The 22,075-nt window shown below is 38.8% G+C and overlaps 1 protein-coding gene across 4 annotated transcripts in view; it reads right to left on the reverse strand.

The window, feature by feature from the left end:
• Positions 1-22,075, reverse strand: part of NPHP1 (nephrocystin 1) — a 57,753-nt gene that overhangs the window by 34,525 nt on the left and 1,153 nt on the right. For 2 of the 4 annotated variants that reach the window (XM_047781240.1, XM_047781237.1), the window contains exons 2-9: positions 17,639-17,712; positions 10,591-10,651; positions 9,145-9,269; positions 6,756-6,984; positions 6,342-6,443; positions 2,923-3,020; positions 2,224-2,266; positions 1,252-1,339 (exon numbers count right to left, since the gene is read on the reverse strand). In XM_047781240.1, coding sequence (XP_047637196.1) covers positions 1,252-1,339; positions 2,224-2,266; positions 2,923-3,020; positions 6,342-6,443; positions 6,756-6,984; positions 9,145-9,269; positions 10,591-10,651; positions 17,639-17,712 — 820 coding nt within the window. The remainder of the gene's footprint in view (positions 1-1,251; positions 1,340-2,223; positions 2,267-2,922; positions 3,021-6,341; positions 6,444-6,755; positions 6,985-9,144; positions 9,270-10,590; positions 10,652-17,638; positions 17,713-22,075) is intronic. The other 2 variants (XM_047781238.1, XM_047781241.1) reach the window with 2 other exon arrangements.

A 22,075-nucleotide genomic window follows, 5' to 3' on the forward strand; every position in this document is an offset into this window, starting at 1 on the left:
AAAGTAATCATTACTTTTCCTTCTTGGCACAAAAGCATGTTAATATGGTTCTTTCCTACTTCGGTCATGAAGAGTGCTTATTACCAAACCATTTACTCGTTTCTGAGCTCCCACTCTGTGCTAAGTACTATGCCAGGAGTTGGAAATGCAAACATGAATCAAATACAGCTCCTGTCCTCATCAGCTTATGGGTGAGCTGGAGAAACAATTCAGAAAAGTAAGTAGACAAAAGACTACATCAAAGAATCATAAGCCAACTTAGACCCACGAGGGTGTTGGAGTGGATGGGAGTAGGAGAAGTTCCATTGCTGAAGGAAGGCAGCTCTGGAGGGTGGAATTCACCCCGAGGCCCAAGCATGGGAAGGAGCTGGGTGTGCAGGGAGGTCTGAGAAGAGCCTTCCCTGTGGAGGACCCCCCAAGCAGGCCTTCCACGGATAACTCAACAGCTCGGGGTAGAGGGGAACCTCCCCTCAATATTAATCCTTCCTCAAGGGAGCTTATGAACAAATGCTGCCCCATATGGGGAAATCCAAGAATGAATAAAAACAAAGACACAACGAATAGGGACAGCTCTTTGGAGAAGTCTTGCTTCAAAGAAAAGCAAAGAGAGGGAGGCTTCAGTCAGAACAGGATAGGATTGGAGTGGCTGGTTTGTAAAGGTGGGAGGTTTTAGGTTTTCTAGGACTACTGGGAGGGAATGAGACAGTGTAGGGAGGGAAGATGATGAAGATATAAGAAAGGGCGACCTTCTTTTTTTTTTTTTTGCTGTTTAGGGCTGTACCCATGGCATATGGAAGTTCCCAGGCTAGGGGTCCAATCAGAGCTGCAGCTGCCGGCCTACACCACAGCCACAGCTATGCCAGATCCAAGCCGAATCTGTGACCTATACCACAGCTCACAACAACACTAGATCTTTAACCCACTGAGAGGGGCCAGGGATGGAACCCACATCCTCACGGATACTAGTTGGGGTTGTAACCTTTTCAGCCACAACGGGAACTCCCAGGGTGACCATTAAGAGTTGTGTTTTTTGAAATAAAGGAAGGTGGCTGGAACCAGAGCACAAATAAGCAGCTTGGCCTCTGACAGGATCAGGGCTCCTTTCTCCATTGTTACAGGCAAGACGAAGTAAAGATGAGCATCCAGGAGGTGTGCATCTTCTCCAACGACTTGCTTTGGCTATGCCAGAAAAATTAGTTGTAAACCATGACTTTTCTACTAAGCCTGCGATGGCTGATGGATATTCGTTACCTTCCTCCAGAAGCTGAAAGAGTGTGGAGGGCCTGAACCCGGCAGGAATAGCGCCCATTGTAGTCAACACATCCACAGTGTTTATCTGCTGAAAAGAGGAAAACAAAATTGATTCGTTTGGTTTCCTTCACCTCAATAATACTCTCTTTAATACTGGAGCAACTACAACTCTCCCAAAGGAAAACACTCTATAGACTTCAGTGGAAGAATACAGCAATTTAACCCCTAGTTCCTCAGAAGATGCCGTCTCTGAATCCTGGCCTCCCCCAAGGACCTAAGCCCCATGCAGTGCCCAATGGGCTGAGCTCTGTGCTCCAGACCTGCTGCTTCCTGCAGGGCCCCCAGGACAATTGCCTGTCTTGCTTTCCAAGGCACAGTCATGTCACAGATGAGTTGATATCACAAACTGATATGCACTGAAGAATTATTTATTTATTTATTTAGTCTTTTTAGGGCTGCACCCATGGCATATGGAGTTGCCTAGGCTAGGGGTGGAATTGGAGGTGTAGCTGATGGCCTAGACCACAGCCACAGCAATGCCAGATCTGAACCGCATCTACAACCTATACCACAGTAACACCGGATCCTTAACCCACTGAGTGAGGCCAGGCATCGAACCCATGTCCTCGTGGATACTAGTTGGGAACTCCCTTTTTTTTTTTTTTTTAGTATTAATTAAAATTTAACAACTGTCTTTACCCAAGAGATAGAAAGTTCAGGCAGAATCAATGAGAGATGTTTCCAAGCCCTCAAATCTAAATCTAAAGACCTAATGAGACCTGCCACATGGAGCACAGCACAGGTTTACTAAACCAGAAATGTACGCTTTCTGACCTGTGCATCCCATGCCCTGCACCCTGTTTAAGTTCCGATGTTATCATTTAAAGTTTTTGTCTTATTTTGAATCTGACCTCTTATTAGAATTACTAGGTAACAAAACGAGGCATCATTAACAAGGCAGAAGATACCAACCTCTGAGATGGCTTTTCGGACAGCACTCCAGTGAGAATCAGCTCTGGGGAAACAGAGTAGGCAGATGCATGCATACAGAGGTTATTATACCTGTTCACTCAATTAGGGAACTTTCTTTTTTTTTTATAATTTTTTTATTTTCCCACTGTACAGCAAGGGGGTCAGGTTATCCTTACATGTATACATTACAATTACATTTTTTCCCCCACCCTTTCTTCTGTTGCAACATGAGTATCTAGACAAAGTTCTCAATGCTATTCAGCAGGATCTCCTTGTAAATCTATTCTAAGTTGTGTCTGATAAGCCCAAGCTCCCCATCCCTCCCACTCCCTCCCCCTCCCATCAGGCAGCCACAAGTCTCTTCTCCAAGTCCATGATTTTCTTTTCTAATATCCAGCACAAATGAACATCTCCTCAGAAAAGAAAATCATGGACTAGGGAACTTTCTGAATCGAAGAACAAGGTACATAACTGTGAGTTCTGAAGACCTACCAATGCTTAGAGAAAACTAAGAATAATACCATGTACCAATAATAATCACAAAGTTAAAGTTGTAAGGCTCTTTCAGCAAATAGTAATATTAAAAGTCCAGACTACAAGTTGTTTCCATTTCAAGAAATTCTTGACTATTTACGATAGTGAAAATAAAGAAATCAAACGTTTCCTAGACCTGTTTTGAGGCCCCTAGTGCCCCTTTACCTCTGTTTAACTTCCGCTCCCTCTGCCGTTTCATTCCCCACCTCTGTGTCTTCGTCACTGCCCTCTTCACTGGATTCTTCACCTTCTTCATTATAGGGCTGAAAAATTATTGAAATATGAAGTGAATTTTACCTTTTGCACAAATCAACCAATAAAAGTCCGATCAGAAAGACTCGAGTGTAGGTGGGGATTTAGTAGATGACAGGCATGTCAAAAATCAGTGGGAAAAAGATTTTAAGACATGGTTGATAATGTCACTATTTGAAAAAAGTTTTAAGGATAGAGGTAGAGAACAAAATAAAGGCCAGATGGAAGCTACTCAAACGAAAAAAAAAAAAGAAAAGATATAAATAAAAGAACCATAAAAGTGTTAGAAGAAAGTAATCTTGAGAAGAGAGGATTTTCCAATCATGACACCAAAGCCAAAAGTCATAAATGGAGCATTGACAGACTGAACTACATACAAAGGAAATGTGGCTCAAAGGAAATGTGGCTTTTTCTTGACAGACAAAGAAGGCATCTGTCATGTTTCCAAAGGTTAACATTCTTCTTGTTAAAATATTATAGAAACTCATGAATCAATCTAATTTTTAAAAATCTCAGAAAAATGGTCAAAAGAACTGAAAAGGCAGTTTATAAAGAACCAACAGAAATGGTCGTAAAGCAAATGATATGGGGCTCAACCTCATTAGTGGTACAATAAATGCAAATAAAAAAACAATAATGAGACTTTTTTTGGGTGTATCACTTTAGCAAAAAGATTGATGACAAACATCACTGACAAATGTGTGGGGAAAAAGTACCCTCAGATGCTGGGGATGGGCATACTAATGGGCATAACTTTTCTGAAAGGTAAAATAGCAAATTCGATCAAAATATAAAAGTTTAAACCCTCTGCACCAGCAATGAGCATCTAGGAACTCATCCAAGAGAAATAATCAGATGGTCTACAAGGTGAATGTGCAGACTGAGCATAACACAGGCTCTCTTTTCTTTCCTTTTCTCTTTTTTCCTTTTCTTTTCTGTCTCTCTCCCTCTTTTTTAAACTTTATGGCTGCACCTACGGCATATGGAAGTTCCTGGAGCTAGGGTTTGAACTGGAGCTGCAGCTGCTGGCCTACATCACTGGCACAGCAATACCAGATCTGAGCTGCATCTGTGACCTACACTACAGCTTACGGCAACACTGGAGCCTTAACCCACTGAGGGAGACCAGGGATTGAACCTACATCCTCATGGATACTAGTTAGGTTTGTAACCCGTTGAGCCACAGTGGGAACTCCTGCAGTTGGATTTTTAACCCACAGTGCCACGGGAAACTCCAACATAGGTTTTTCTTTTCTAACAAAAATCCCTGATTGTAGCAGTGAATCAGCTAAAAGACAACATTTTCCAAGCTGTCTCTGAAGCTAAGGGTTGTCAAGGAACTAAATTCTGGTCAAGGAGATATAATTGGAAGATTTTTTGGTGTAACTTCCAGGAAACCTTAAAAAAAATAACACCTCATGTCTTTTAACTTCTTCCCTTTCCTCTTTCATGCTTGGAATCATTAAAAGATCTAGCAGCCGACCTAAACTAGAGACAACAACCCTAGGTAGAGCTGCTTCCACACTAACCACAGAGTAAAATACAAGAGAGGGTCTCGCCATCCCGGCATCGCACACCTCCACATCTCCTCCACACACGAGAGAAGTATGCTTCTACTTTATTTAGGTCACTAGTCTGCAATTCACAGTGGAAGCTAATCCTAGCTTCTTTGCAACATAATGTATAGTTTTATAGGTTGGAAACAACCTAAATGTCCACCTACATGAGACTGGAATACATTGCTACCATGAAAACTGATGATCCAGACCTGAGCTGGGCAATAGGACAGCCACTGGCCGCCTGTGGCTACTGGCACTTGAAATGTGACCAGTCCAAATTGAGATGTGCTATTTAACTGTAAAATACACACTGGAATTTGAAGGCTTACTATGAACAAAAAAGAAATGTTGTTAATACACTGAAATAATAATTTTTAACATACTGATAATATAAAATACATTTTAAAAAATAATGTCATGTTTCTTTTTTATTTTTTAAAAAATGTGTGTGGTATAATGAAAATATGTATTTGGTATTCACGTCCTGTTCTTGGCACAGAGTTCCTAAAACTAAGAATTTCCTGAGTACAGAAATGTCTTTTGTTATTCATAATGAACCCCCTTCAAACTTACTTGAGTTTATGAGGTCACAGCTTGTGGGGATGGGAATACTGGTAGCGAGAGGAACTAGTGATTAGAGGGTTGAAACTTTTAGTGTCCCCCATCCCTTGACCTTCAGGAAGAGAAAAGGAGCTGAAGGTTGAATTTAATCACCAACAGCCAATGATTCAATCTACTGTGCCTATGTAATGAAACCTCCATAAAACCCCTATAAGACAGGGTTTAGGGAGCTTCCGGGTTGGCGGCCACCTCGATGTGCTGGAGGGTGGTTCCAGGGAGCAGATGGAAGATCCAGGTCCTAGTCCCTTCCTTTGCCAGTACCTTGCCCCGTACACCTCTTCCACTGGGCTGTTACTGAGCTGCATCCTTCACCATCAACTGGTAAACACAAGTAAGGTGTTTCCTGAACTCTGTGGGTCCCTCGAGCAAACTATCAAACCTTAGGAAGGGTGTGGGCACTTCCATCACTCAGAAGCACAGGTGGCCCCTGGGACATGACTGGTACCTGAGGCCCTTACCTTGCTGGGTCTGTGCTAACTCTAGGAGTTAGTATCAGATTTGAATGGAATTTTTGGACACTGGTTGGTTTCAGAGAATTGGTGTGAAAAAAAAAAAAACACATGTATTTAGTGTCAGAAAAAAACCCTTACATTTGGTTTCAGAAGTGATGTGAGAAAAGCAAGACCTCTCAAGGCGGTCTGAGAAAATGTTCAATCACATTTGTAGCTTGCATGATATTCCTACTGGTCAGCACTGATCTAGTCAGATATCTTATCTACATACATAAGGCCCAGAAAATGACCATGCTATATTATGAAATATAAAAGGACAGGCTACAAATATGCATATGTAGGATGTCAGCATCTTAGTAAGGGAACATACATTTGCAGAAGTTAACGCAAAGTTAACAGGGATTTTGTTTACAATGAATAACAAATGCCTATTGATTTCTGTGATCACCACTGATCCACAGAGAGCATCTTCATCGCAGGATAATGCTCCAGAGCTCAGCTGCAGAAGAGCCCTTCACGGGTTCCCAGGACCATTACTACACTGCTTTCTCCCCATGCCCTGTTCCTCTACAACTGAAGCAAATTCTGTATCTCAAGTCATTCACTAGTCAGTTGATCAAAGAATACAGCTTTGTGTTTCATTATAAAGGAAAAAATGTTTTGAACGAGAGATAGGGAAGAATGAACATAAAACACTAACCTCTAAGTAGGTTCTGGGAGTAAGACCTTTGTTTCCTTGGGCGTTCTTGGCCAGCCACCAACCATCAGGGTTTTTTTCAATTATGAGGAGAATTTCCCCTTTCTTAAAGCAAAATAAAGTAAAAATCTGAAAATTAAAACTTACCCCCTAAGTTTAGCATTAGAAACCTTAAAACTATTTTCAGAAGCAGAAGAGCATTTACTCTTTTACCATTTTACTACGAGGTAACTTTGATAGAATTTTCACATGACTACTGCTTATAAACCATAATTCCTACTTATTTTATATAAACAGATTGAATCTTTAAAAAGTTACCATAAGGGCTTTCTAATCTAGGTATACAGACAGAATTTCCGTATTCTGTTAGGTATACAAATTTATCCTTAAGTTGGGTCCCAGTCCGTTTCTACCTACCTTAAATGTAAGATCTCCGACTTGCTGAGCAGTGAAATCTCCAACAGCAATGTATCTTCCACTGGGTGCCTCTTGGTGAGGCTCATTTTCCTGTTTCTTTTCCTTTTCCTCTTCTGTTTCTTCTTCCTCCCCACCACTTTCTTCACTTTCTTCTTTGTCTTCATCTTCTTCTTCTTCATCTTCTTCAGCAGAACTGTCATCTTCCTCTCTTTCAGTAAGTGCCCGAGTTCTGGAAAAAATAATTCTCTGACAATGATTGCTTGAAATAACGTAGAAGAACAGATCAAGAATAAGTATAACTTTTATATGTAGAAGAACTGGCCCATATTTGGAACTGGCAAATTAAGGAAATAAAGGGAAGGTACCATTAATAATTTCTACCATCTAGCAACGAATACATGACCTGAACACATGAGAGAGATGAGGGAGTGCTACCTCTGCGGAACGCATGTGGCAAGGTAGGGCATGCACTGGACTTGAGGCCAAGAGACTTGCTTTTAAATCTTGGATTCATCCATTCAGCAAATGTTGCTTGAGCATTATTGCATTGTGGTTAGAGCATGGACTGGGAGCTTAAATTCTAGCTCTATCTCCTTGTTGAATGATCATGGGTAGGTTTCTTTTTTTCAGCTTCACCCATAGCATGTGGAAGTTTCCAGGCCAGGGATAGAACCTGTGCCACAGTAGTGACAATGCCAGATCCTTAATGGCTAGGCCACCAGGGAACTCCAATTGGGTAAGTTTCTTTTAAGCTCTCCATTTCTCTTTGGAAAAGTGGAGATAATACTAGAACTTGTCTCATAAGGTTGTCCTGAAGATTAGAGGAGTAACAAACTTGCAGTGTCAGATGATAATGATATGTCACGTTTCCATGGATACAAGGGTAAACCAGAAACAATTCCCTGACTTGGAGGAGCTTACATTGAAACAACCTAGCAGATGGGAAATTATAATTTAGTTCAATGACACTGCAGTAGAGGTAAACACAGGATACTAAGGAAGCACACAGGAGAGACACCTAAACTAATTTGCATGGGTGGGGATGGGGAAAGACTTAGAATTAGGTCTTGAGAGATGAGCTGGAGTTAATCGGGTAAAAGGGGAGGAGAAACACAGGGAAGGGAGTGGTGAAAGGAGGCTCAAGGTCAAGGAACCTCAAGTAGCTCATGAATGGTAGGAGGAGGCGTGGCAGAAATGAGCAAGAGATGAGGTGGAAACGAGGTAAGCAGAATGCAGCCCAGGTGAGCTTTACCTTTGAGGTATTTCCTAAAAATGAAGTGGGGGAAGGGCAGGATCTGATCTGTACTTTGGAAAGCTGATCAGCTGCCAACGTGGGAAGGAGACCTGAAGAAGGGCTGAAGGCAAAGTGAGACCCGAGGCAGTATAACCGAAAAAAAACCCCAGCAGTAGGGATGCAGAACAAGGTGTCTGGGAAAGATACTGAGGTAAAATGGAAGGTGAGGGAAGAGAGAGGAGCTAAAATGTCTGGGTAGATGCAGGACTCCTCTCTTAGCATGTCATCCTGTATTCGGGATACAAGCCCTGCTTGGTTGATGTTCAATGACTTCAAAAAGTTGTTTTGTCTATTTTGTCCAGACTTTACAGTTGTTTATGGCGGGCAGGTTAAGTCCAATATCAGCTATTCTGTCATTCTCAGTATTGGAAGTCAGTGGGAATTCTAGAATCCCTGCAGCTATGTCCCTTAGCATTTTTTTCCCAGGATACATTGTAAAAGTATGGGAACAGCATTCGATGAGTCTAAATAGTTGATTTTTTCCTTTTTGCTTCCCATGAATTGGGTCTGTTTATTCCATCACATTTTCTTTCCATTTTACAAAGGCTATTGTTAATGTCCACTCCAGCAGGAAAAGAATGTACTTTTGTACCTCCAATTTTTCAAAAGTATTTATGAAAGGAGGAAACATGCAAATAGACAACCCAAATAATCTTCTTTTTACACATCAACACTCATGTTAAAAGCATGATCCTTATTTTTTAACATTTGTTTATTTAGCTTTTCAGGTCTTTGTTTTGTTTCCCCAACTAGCTTCTAAATTACCTGAGGGCAAAGATTACACTTCTATTTCTAACATCTCTCACAGGGTCTCACACTTTCTAATAGACACAATAAATACATATTGACTGATTATACTGTTACTGCCATTTCTTGTTGTCTATATATGACTTTATTCTTTTTTTTTTTGGCTGTGCCTGTGGCATGCAAAAGTTCCCAGGCCAGGGATCGAACCTGCACCACAGCAGTGACAATACCAGGTCCTTCACCAGCTGAGCCACAGGGAACTCCCATATGTGACTTTATTCTGAGTCAAACATTAAAATTGTTGATGACATAGTATCTGAAAGAAAGAAAGGAAGGAAAGGAGCATACTCAGTTATATTTTCTTTACTTATGGACACAGAAAGTTCCTGCAGTTGGTGGGTAAGCTTATCCAAAAGATTGTGTTCATCCTCTTTCTTCTGATTATAATTCCCAACAGGTGCAGGTTCATCCGCCTATGAGAAAATATGAGTCCATTTAACTACAAAAAAAAAATTGTTTCCTATTACATTTATTTTAAAATAAAACAACTCCAATGAGTGCCATAAGACAAAGTAAATATCAATATGACTAGGCCTTCCTTAGAAACTTGAGATTAAAAGAAATGAAATGTAGATTATTATGTTGGAATGTGAACCAAATTACAAAATAAAATTAGACTATTTGTTTTTGTGTTTTGTTTTCTTGCTAGGTGGTACAGACCCTCTATGATCAGTAAGGGACAGGTTCCAGACAGAGATCGGCTTTGAAGTAAAAAGACAGGTGCCAAGTTCAAATTCTGCCACTCCCTGGCAGTGAAACACTGGGAAAGCTGCTTCACCTTAGGAAGCCATTTGTGAATAGTTAGGGTTTCAAATTTAGGGTCAGTCTGTCTCCTGAATTATAAGATTTGTGTCACTGGAAAAATTCAGAAGAGACACTCAGTGCGCTCTCGTCTTAGATGCAGGAAAGGGGAATCACACAGGTGGGGAGATGACTTTCATATATACCTTCCACCCTAAATGCTCTGAAAGTCTCTGGCCCTGGACATCCAGCAGAAGCTCAGGCTCATATTAAGAGAGGAAATCCTGATGGGACCGTCAAGAGCAAATTCTACTTTCCTCTATTTCTGCAGAGTCAGCAATATCAGAGCTGCCATGTGATACAAAAAGCTTCTTTACCATGTACCCTCTGGGCCAGATTATGTACTCTCCTTACAATGGACTTTAAAAAAATTTTTTTTTTTTTGCTTTTTTTTAGGGCTGCACGTGCAGCATATGGAAATTCTCAGGCCAGGGGTAGAATTGGAACTGTGGCTGCTGGCCTACACCACAGCCACAGCAACACCAGATCCAAGCCACATCTGCCACCTATACCACAGCTCACAGCAATGCCGGATCCTTAACTTGCTGAGTGAGGCCAGGGATGAAACCCACATCCTCATGGATACTAGTTGGGTTCATTACCCCCTGAGCCACAACAGGAACTTCCTAAAGCAACTCTAAACTATGAAACATAAAACTTACACAATACAAAAATAAAAACATTTCTTCTCAGTTTTTCTGAGTGTTCAATGCTGAGTGAGTTCACTGAAGCTGAACATTTATCAGTACTGAGAGCCCTGGCTTTTCTGCTCCCCAGCACACACTTGGCACGACTGTCCGGCAGGTTAGCACCAACCACACTTATACTTCATCACTTATGTGAACCCAGGGACTTACCCATTCTAATAGACTGCCACTTAAGATATTTGGGTAAAAACAGACTTTTTATAATATGATCAACTATAATACTTACTTTGTTTAATTTTTGAAGAGCATTTTTATTTTCATCTATTGCCTGTTTTAACTGGATACATCTAAATTTTTAAAAGAGAAAAAATTACTGAGTTTTTAGTTGTCAGAACCAAAAGGCTATTTTATATCGTCATAAGTCTTTAAGCAGGCAAGGCAATTTCTATTGTGTGGATGTCAAAAAATTCACAGATAAAAGCCTTTCCACTTATTAGCTTGGGTGATCCTCACAGCCAAGATTTAAGGTACAAAAAAGGTATGATAACCAAAACTCAGAAAACTTAAGGGCCTCTGGGCTTTGGTCTCCTATCTGTAAAATAAGGAAAACACTGGACTTTAAAATGCTTCTCTATCTCTAAAATTCCATAAACCTAGGATGCAGCCAAGAAGATACAACTAATAATGATCATAACAACTGGAATTTCTTTCTTGCACCATGCACAATGCTAAGAAGTTTACAAGTATCACCTCGTTTTAGTTTCATCACAACACTCACTCCAGCTGAAGAAAGCTGAGTTCTAAAGTTGATCAGAGCTAGTCCATGGGAGAGTAACAACGTGCAGGCAGAGTTTTGGGTTCCACAGCTGGCCTCTTCCCAACACAGCAACTTCTCTTGTGAACTTAGCCCGTCCGTATGGGTACAGTGTTTTGGTTCTTCCATAGACAGTTCATACACAAAGTCTTAGACACCCAAATTATAAGCATAAAAACGACCAAAAATGGGCTACAGTTAGTGATGAGTTCTTAAACATCAAATGTTTTCCCCAACAATCTGTAAAAGTCAATATTTTTATGCTGAGTTATTTCTTTTTTTCTCACAGAGGTTAATAAAATGAAATAAGCAGTGAAAAGGGGGGTAAAAATCCTTTGTGAAAGAGGCAGAAAGAAGTGGAAATGTCACTCTGTGGCTGACCCTCTAGTTAGCTATACCAAAGCCCTTTTGCCATCCTCCACAATGGCATGCTCAGCCTTCACTGTGGCTAAGGTGGGTGTCTGGCCCAGTGCTGGCCAATGAAACATAAAAGAAACATGTCGGGGAAGTTCCTTGTGGTACAGCAGGTTAAGGATCCTGTGCCGCTACTGCTGTGGCTCAGGTCACTGCTGTGGGGTGTGGGACTGATCCCTGGCCCAGGAACTTCTGCACACCATGGGTGTGGAAGAAAGAAAGGAAAGAAGAAAGGAAGAAAGGAAGAAATAAAAGACAAAAGAAAAGAAAAGAAAAAAGAAAGGAAATGTGTCAGGCATTTTCTCCCATTTTATTCTCCCTGAAGGAGCATGTAAAGAACCCATCATTCCTTCTACTTTTAGATACTGATGCCTGAAAACTTTGTAATGGTGCAGACAGCCATCACTGTCAAGCCAAGGATGACACAGCAGAATGACAGCAAGGGCTGGTCCTTAGAGACATCAGGAGCCACTGATTCAACACGGGAGAACCTACCTCCAGACTTTTTGTTGCATGAAACTGACTGGTTTTAACAGGTTCCCTGTCACTTGACCAAAAGAATCTTAACTGAAACTTAGACTCATAAGTCTCACCTAAGAACCAGAGTAGAAAATTATTTTATATGTATACAAATTAAATTATTTATTATGATTACCTCCTTTAATTTAATAATTAAGTTATTTATTATGATTACCTCCTTTATTATTATGATTACCTCCTTTAGGATTACCTCCTTTAAAATTATTAAAACCCTCAACTGTTAGATATTTTAAGACTTCTGGATCAGAATAAAAACTAAGTACATGTTCATCTTCACCACTTCCTGAAGCCCCACAAAAAAAATGATTACACTATTTTAAAAGGAAATGAACCCTGGATGCAAGAGAATGAAAGAGAAATGACCTATTAACAAGAGATTTCAACAAATTGCTGCTGCACAGAAAAAAGGTGGAAGCATGATCTTCTATAAAGAGAGGAAGAAGTCACACCAGCATAGGAGGGATACAATCAGCCAGGTAGAAAGTGCTGGGTTCGCAGGTATGAAGGGCAGAGGGTCAACTCAAGTATGTCTAAGGGAACGCATTATGAAGTTCTACAGATGAAAAGCCATGCACAATGGCTGTGGTTTGATTTATACATTAATTATACATTATATTATTTGTTTTATATAAATAAAATCATTTACATAACATCTAAGCTACAAAGAAGGAAATTAGTCTTAAGGCAAACTAAGATCTTTATGTTACTCAGGGAGAGAGTAAAGATACTGATTAAGTTTAGATTTAGTTTAGGTTCTTTTATAATAAAATAAGAAATATTTTATAATAAAGTCTTTGACTTTTTAAAAACGTCCATTTACACAAAATCTAAGCCCGTTAGTTCCCCCTTCTCTTATCTCACTCCTCTCTACCCTCCCTCCTTACAGGAAGACTCCTCTCCTCTAAAACTAATGAATGGTCTGGGAAAAATTATAGCTGCTAAAGAAGTTTTGTGTACAACAGTGTTAAAGCCTACCCTATCCTGAGGATGGAGGCTCCTCGGGCTAAATGCTTGTTCCCAAATGCCTCAAAATCCCTGCCCACATATAAAAACTTCATTCTCTTTCAGGGGATGGTACCAGTGGGAAAGAACTGGTACCATACAAGAGTAGAAGAACCCATGACAGCTCTCTAGAATAATCAACCTAGTCTCTCATTCTTTCAAAACAAACAAAGATAATCCAAGGATTATTGGACATAATAAAGAAAACCAGTAACATAAGAATAAAATTTAAGACTAAACACAAGTAAATAAAAAATAATCTGAGCCCAGAGGAACCAAAGATAGCTTAGAGAACAGAAAAGAACTTAAAAAAAAAATCCCAATCATGGAAGTAGTAAGGAGATAACCTAAAACCAAGAACACAATGCTATGAAAAAAAGAAAAATTAAAGAACAAGAAAAGACAATTATAAATTAACAGAATGGCCACTGAAACAATTAAAAGAAAAAGTCAAGAGAAATTCCCAGGCATAAACAAACAAACAAACAAACAAAAACTAGTGAGGAGAGACCCAGACAAAAAGTCCAGGAGGTTCAAAACCTGACCCAACAGTGTTTCAGGAAGAAACTAAAAGAAGTAAAAAAATTATCTTTTCATAAAAGAAACTCTCCCAGAGCTCATGAGAGACAAGAGTTTTCAAAGTGAAAAGACCCATTGAGTATTGAGAAGGATAAGAACAACTCCTGATTACATCATGATGAAATTTCAAAACACCAAGGCTAAGGATAAAAGCCTCAAACAGAGGTCAATTGCAAAGGAATGACCATGAAAATTATCAGCATCACTGGGTGTAAAGAAACCAGACAAGGTCTTCAAAGGTTTATGTAAAAAATATTTTTACTTCATATCCAGCCAATTATTAATCAAACATAAGGGCTGAATGATGTTTTCAGGCATGCAAATACCAATGTGAATTTTAAAATGACCATGAGGTAATCTTTTTATACAGAGGGAAGATTATTACTTGGGTTTAAAAATAATTATTAGTTTATTAAAATAAAATTTAAAAACTTAGTTTTCCCTGGGACTTCAAATTCAGCATATAACTTATTCTATTTTAAAATCTGATAAAGCAAGGGCAATCACCTTCACTTTTTCTTGCATTATTATTTGATTAATTCAACTTGAACTAAATTCCTTAAATAATCAATTCTACTAATAGGTAATTAAATTCCCTTCAATATCTTAAAATTCATTTAAATTTCATTTTGCTTTTAAATACTCTGAACGTCTGACTTAAGTAAAATTTTTTTCAAATTTTCTAATGAATCATTTAAACTAGTAGCATGAATCTCATATTCCCACGAATGTTATAAATTCTTTTTCTTTTGGCCATACCCATGGCATGTACTGGGCCACAGTAGTGACAATGCTGAATCCTAAACTTGCTGAGCCACCAGGGAACTCCTGAATGTTATAAATTATTTAAATACCCAAAATATATAGATTTTTAATGATGTCCTAAACTTAGTACAAAAGTTAACAGTTAAAACAATCTAATTCAATTAGTTTATCATGTCTGTGTAATTTTAAAATCTATTTAATTTAATTTTATTTTTTTATTTATTTTATTTTTTTTGTCCTTTTGCTATTTTTTTGGGCCGCTCCCGCGGCATATGGAGGTTCCCAGGCTGGGGGTCTAATCGGAGCTGTAGCCACCGGCCTACGCCAGAGCCACAGCAATGCGGGATCCAAGCCGCATCTGCAACCTACACCACAGGTCACGGCAACACCAGATCCTTAACCCACTAAGCAAGGGCAGGGACCGAACCCGCAACCTCATGGTTCCTAGTCAGATTCGTTAACCACTGTGCCACGACAGGAACTCCTTAAAATCTATTTAATTTTAAACTCTCTGAGGGATTAAAAAGAAAATGCAAAACAAAACAAAAAACACCTATCTACCAAGAGAATGGTTTTCCCATCTCAAGAGAGGTAGGATCACCATCCCAAGCAAGGCAGCATTGCTGACAGACAGGTCACAGGATCTGGGGCTGCACAGGCCAAGGACCTTTCGCAACTCAGTCTAAGCCAATGATGCTCACTCTGAGCTGTTTCTGTAGTTTCTGTCACAGGAACAAGTCCATAACCTTGGGTTTTAGGTTTGCTTCTCCTAGACCCAAGTTATACCATGATATGTGTTGTATTCAATTCAAATGAACCAAAGGCTGTAACTCCACTGAGACTGGAGTGAAGTTCCTTCTCTCACTTAATTAAATTCTGCATTTCTTGGACAAGTTTCTAGAAACATACAGCCCACCAAAACTGAATCAAGAAGAAATAGATAATTTGAACAGACAGATCACTAGAAGTGAATTAAAATATGTAACCAAAAAACTCCCTGCAAACAAAAGTCCAAGACCAGATGCCTTCACTGGGAAATTCCACCAATCACACAAAGAAGAACTTATATCGATCCTTCTCAAATTCTTCCAAAATACTGAAGAGGAGGGAACACTTCCAAAGTCATTCTATTAAGCCACTCTCACCCCGATACCAAAACCAGTCAAAGATAATACCAAAAAAAAAAAAATTAAAAAAATTACAAGCCAATATTTTTGATGAATATAAACTCTCAATAAAATATTAGCAAACTGAATCCAACAACACATAAAAAACATCATATTCCATAATCAAAGTGGATTCATCCAGGGTCACAAAGATAGCTCAACATATGCAAATCAAAAAATAAAAATCATTTTTAAAAAACCATGCAAATCAACCAACACCGCATGAAGAAAAAAAGACAAAAACCACAAGATCATCTTGACAGATGTAAAAAAAGTATTTGATAAAATTCAACATCCATTCATGATGAAAACTCTTACTAAAGTGAGTATAGACAGCACATATCTCAACATAATAAAAGCTGTTTATGACAAACCCACAGCCAACTCAATAGTGAAAAGCTAATGATCCAGCAATCCCACTCCTAGGCATACATCTGTATAAAACTATAATTTGAAAAGATACATGCACCCTTATGTTCACAGCAGCACTATTTCGAACAGCCAAGACATAGAAGCAACCTAAATGTCTACTGACGAAGAAATGGATTAAGAAAATATGATACATATATATATAATGGAATACTACTCAACCAAAAAAAGAATGAAATAATGCCATTTGCAACAACATGGATGGACCTAGAGATCATATTAAGCAAAATAAGTCAGAAAGAGAAAGACAAATGCTATATGATATCACTTATATGTGGAATCTAAAATATGACACAAATGAACTTATATATGAAAAAGAAACACACTCACAGAGAAAACAGACCTGTGGTTGCCAAGTGGGTGGAGAGGCAGGGGAGGGATAGATTACTAGTTTGGGATTGGCAGATGCAAACTATTATATTTAGAATGGATAATAACAAGCTCCTATTGAATAACACAGGGAACTATATTCAATACCCTGTAATAAACTACAGAGGAAAAGAATATGAATAAGTGTGTATAGATATATATTCATATTCGTATAACTGAATCATCTTGCCGTATACAAGAAACTAACATAACACTGTAAGTCAACTATATTTCAATTAAAAAGAAGTAAGTTCTGCATTTCTTATCAATCTTAAAACATTTTTATTGCCTTTCCACTTTAATGTTGTATAGCTAAGTAATGTTAGACATATTAACTAACTGCTATGAACCTTAATTTTCTCATCAATATTAATGAGTATCTCACAATGTTATTGTGAAAATTAATTAAGAAAAAGTTTGGAGTTCCCTTCATGGCACAGTGGTTAACGAATCCGACTAGGAACCATGAGGTTGCCGGTTCGATCCCTGCCCTTGCTCAGTGGGTTAATGATCCGGCGTTGCCGTGAGCTGTGGTGTAGGTTGCAGATGCGGCTCGGATCCTGCGTTGCTGTGGCTCTGGCGTAGGCTGGGGGCTACAGCTCCGATTCAACCCCTAGCCTGGGAACCTCCATATGCTGTGGGAGCGGCCCAAGAAATAGCAAAAAGGCAAAAAAAAAAGTTTTTAGAGAGCTTGGTACATACAGAGTACAAAATAAATGTAAGCTGCCACTTTTTAACATTTTAATTCTCTATTTAATCTTATAATTCCAATATTTAGACTTGGCAGACATAGATAATTTAAGAAATATTTGAAAATACATTTTGGAAAATTTCATTCCTTGTTACCTCAGCATTATTGCCCATTATTATTTTGTCTTTTTAGAAACTGTATTAGGCATTCCCATCATCGCTCAGCAGGAACAAATCTGACTAGCATCCATGAGGATGCAGGCTTGATCCCTGGCCTTGCTCAGTGAGTTGAGGATCTGGTGTTGCTATGAGCTGTGGTGTAGGTCACAGATGCAGCTCAGATCTGGTACTGTTATGGCTGTGGTGTAGGCTAGCAGCTACAGCTCCGATTAGATCCCTAGCCTGGGAAACGCCTATGCCACAGGTGTGGCCGTAAAAACAAACAAACAAACAAGAAACTTTATTGATTAAAAACAGAAATAATGCCTCAATTTCTATGCTGTATATACTGTTCATTGATATGTAAGCAGAGTCCCAAAGAGCTTACACAATTTAGTATGCTTTACCTTTGGTAAATATCTTGTCTTTTGCTGGCTTCTAGAGCTCCTTTCAGTCGACTCTCAGAAAGCAAACCATCAACCTACAATAAATGGAGACTTTAAAATATTGTATTGTTAAATATAATAACTTTAGGCAATAAAATTTTATTTCTCTTTTCCAATATCTTATAATGAACACTTTAAACATACAGTTGAAAGAACTTTACAGTAACATCCAGGTACCCACCTTCTAGATTCTACCTTTTTACCATTCTTTTTTAATTCATCTCTTCATCAATCTATTTTTTTATGTATTTCAAAGTGAACTACGATAATCAGTATATTTCCCCTTAAATAATACACAATGGGCATCACTAACTAGAGTTCAATATTTGGCGTAAAATTTACATACAGTGAAATGCACTGATCTTTTTTTTAAAGAAATGATCATTAATTTTATTCCAGATCTCAGGCTTCAAAATATCTTTTTTTTTTTTTTTTTTTAAAGCCACAGTTGCAACCTAAGCAGCAGTTGTAGCAACATCACATCCTTTAATCCACTGCATCAGGCTGGGGATCAAACCTGAGCTTCTGTAGTGACCTAAGTCACTGAAGTCGAATTCTGGTTTGTTTTTTTGTTTGTTTGTTTGTTTTTTAGGGCTGCACTTGAGGCATATGGAGGTTCCAAAGGTAAGGGTCAAACTGGAGCTATAGCTGCCGGCCTACAGCAATGTGGAATCCGAGCCACATCTACGACCTACACCACAGCTCACGGCAAGGCCAGATCCCTAACCCACTGAACGAGGCCAGGGATGGAAGCTGCATCCTCATGGATACTAGTCAGGTTCGTTTCCGCTGAGCCACACCTGGAACTCCTGCAGCCGGATTCTTAAGCCACTGCACCACAGTGGGAACTCCTGAAATGCACAAATCTTAGGCATACATTTGCTGAGTTTTGGCAAAAGCATATGCCCATGAAAACCAAACCCCTGTCAACTGTCGGGAGCCATAAGGCTGCTCCAGTAAAGAAGTCACAGTCAGCACCTGCATGAGGCTTGTCTGGTTAGCAGAGCTACAGACAGGCTGAAGAAAGAAGAAGGATCGCAGAGCAATTCCTTGAAAAACATCGGTTTCCTGGAAGAGAAAAATGATACCCCCTAAAAAACATGCTGATTTACTTCTTTGTGTTTGTTCTTCTCTTTCCATCTTTGACTCATAGTTTCCTTATAACTAGGGATTTGCCCTGGGTACCTAAACACCAGGACCAAAACAGAGTGAAGTCACTTAAACAGTGTAATGGAAAAATCCTTTGTTTTGGAGTAATAATTTATGGCACCTGTTTTGTAAAAGCATACAAGGGAAACTTTTATGACTTCAGTCCCTTCACATTGGGAAGAAGTTCGGGGCTGGTATAAGTGTTGTATATGGCCTACAAATTGCCATTCCCTACAACAGATATATTTTCTATTAAATAACAGTGTCACCTGTAATTTTTATCATCCCTTGTGGGGGCACTTGGCAATTCTTAGGAATAATACTCCTCCCTATTGGAATTGGTGGTTTAGACAAATAGCTTATATAAAGAGCTTACGTAAGCCAGGACAATAGGTTATATGCTTAGCTCGCTGGCGCCAAATAAACCGCAGCCCCAAGAATGTCATGAGCCTAAGGCTCTCATGCGTTTCTGTTAACCGCATGTGCCTTTAGCTAAAGAATGTTAGGTACCACAGTCTATCACTTATTAAAGCTTTGTTCTATATAGAATAGAATAGCTTACTATTGACCTATTAAGAAAAATACAATGTGAAATTTTAAGTTTCTAATCTTAAAGAAAAATCTGAAACTAAAGGAACATGTTCTGACTAATCTCTTTTTTCATCTCGGGTGGAGGGTACAATAGGGGCTTTAAGTCAAGTGTTAATGTCAAATTTACATAAGACGTTTGTAAAATGGTATAAAAGCTGATGCTCTTCACTTAATAAATTGGGTCATCTGCAGTATGTAGCTGAGGAGTTGGCTCCAATTCTTTCCGAGCCTTTTGTAGCCCCACCTCCTGTTCGTAGTCTCCTGGCTGCTGGGGCTGGACCCTGGCAGTCAACAAATAATTTCCATTACTCCAGAAAGTTCCCAGAAAGTATATACTCTTTTGTGTAATCATTTCACACAGAATGTTTTTGAGACACTTCCATATTGTTGTGTTTATCATTAGTTTATTCCTTCTTATTGTTGAGTAGTATTCATTGTATGAATAAACCACAGGTTTTTGAATCCTCATTCTTATATCTTATACAGTGACATAACAATTTCCAAACATTACATACAACTTTGCCAATGTTTCCACAAAAGAGGCACATACATCTTTTGGGTTCTTTCCTCTAAAAGATAGAATGGATGAAAACAGAGAAGTAGAATTTCTCTACTCTTGCCATTTTGTATCTGAGTGTTATTTACAAAATTTGCACATTTGGTGACAGGGTGAGTCTTCATGACCCAGATGGGCTCTGGATCACTTGTCCCAGAGATCCCACGGATCCCAAGCTGGAAATCTGTTCCCTTTTCTGCTTTGGGTGTCTTCTGTCGGGCCAGGGAAGAATTAACTCACACCATCACAGAGCCCTTTGCAGACAGATAACACTTGGTGTATCTAAAGGCTCCAGAGCCAATTGGTCTCCAGCTTGAATAAACCTGGCAATTGTTTTGTTTCATCTTTGGTTTTTGTTTTTGTTTGTTTTGTGGGTTTTTGTGTGTGTGTGTGGGGGGGGGGGGGGTTGGCCATGCCCACGGCATGCAGAAGTTCCTGCGCCAGGGATCAAACCCACACCACAGCAGTGACCTGAGCCACAGCAGTGACAATGCCAGATCCCAAACCCACTGAACCACCAGGGAACTCCCTGTTTCAAATTTGTATTAATAATAACGTTAATAGAAAATCTTTTTGTAGTTTACTTCTACAACATTTCCTAGTTCTCCTAATATTCCACTAAATTTAAAATTAGAGGCGTTCCCGTTGTGGTGCAGTGGTTAATGAATCCGACTAAGAACCATGAGGTTGTGGGTTCGATCCCTGGCCTCGCTCAGTGGGTTAAGGACCCGGCATTGCCATGAGCTGTGGTGTAGGTCACAGACGCAGCTCAGATCCCGCGTTGCTGTGGCTCTGGTGAAGGCCAGTGGCTACAGCTCTGATTAGACCCCTAGCCTGGGAACTTCCATATGCCATGGGAGCAGCTCAAGAAAAGGCAAAAAGACAAAAATAAAATATAAAATAAAATAATAAAATAAAGTAAAATAAAATTAGATACAGACCCATATTAAGCATCTTGCCAGAACTCAGCTTAAGTCAATGTCTTATGAAGTTTTATTTTTATTTCTACCAGGCGAGTATTCTGTTGTACCATTCTAATCCCAATAGTGTCCCTCAAGAAATATCTATCCATCCGATCTTTTATACTTTTTAAAGGAAAGCCCAAAACTGGATAAAATATTAGCACTCGGTATATTTCTTGTCTGCCAAAGATTATAAAGTAATTTTATTTAGTGGAAACAAAGTTGGTAATAGGCCAAATGGAAAATAAAAAGTAAAATTAGCAAAGTGAAATAGGAATTTCAAAAAATAAATTAACAACCAATTAATTACTAATTACTTTTTTCTTAATTTTTAGATATAGAGTGTTCAAAGTATCAAAGTATCAAAAATTATGAAGTGAAACACACAATAGTCATTAGCATTCTACCACATAGAGTTACCATTCTGGCATGTTTCCATCATTTTTGTGTGCATATTACATATTAAATTTTAAAATTGAAATGCTATATATTTAATATTATATGTCTTTATAATATGTATTATACTATCTATCCATTATATATTATTTTTTCTAACTTGACATTTTATAAAATATTCTCCAACACGTTAAAATCTCCTTAACAAAATTTTAATCACAGCATTACACCCCACCTTTTTTTTCCATTCCCCTACTGATGATTTAAGTTGTAGTCAGCCTTTTCTACTATAAGTAATACTGTAATGAATACTTTCACATTTCCACCTCTGTCTCAATTTTTTTTTTTATTACTCTGTATGGTAAACTCCTAGAAAAGTAATTACCCAGCCTAGGAGCATGACTATTTGCTACATCTTGTCAAACTGCTTCTGGAAATGCAGTGCCAGTGTCTGTTTCAACACAGCCTCCTCAGTACTGAGTATGTGCTTTTTTAAGTGTTTGTGATATCTTATTTCCTTGGCAATTACTTGATTATCTTTGAAGATTACTTTTGTCCTGTTACCTGAATTTCTTCTTTATTCTTTATTTAAAGGAATTTCATGTCCTTTGTTCATTTGTCAGGTTTTAATATTTTTCGTGTTTTTTAGGACTTTCCTTTGACCCCTATTTTGCCTGGGTTCATGTGAAGCAGACACACTCAATAGCCTCCACTACTGGGATAGTGGAGGGATAAAGGAAAGGG

Source organism: Phacochoerus africanus, chromosome 5 (assembly GCF_016906955.1).
Source record: "Phacochoerus africanus isolate WHEZ1 chromosome 5, ROS_Pafr_v1, whole genome shotgun sequence".
Classification (NCBI taxonomy): Eukaryota; Metazoa; Chordata; class Mammalia; order Artiodactyla; family Suidae; genus Phacochoerus; species Phacochoerus africanus.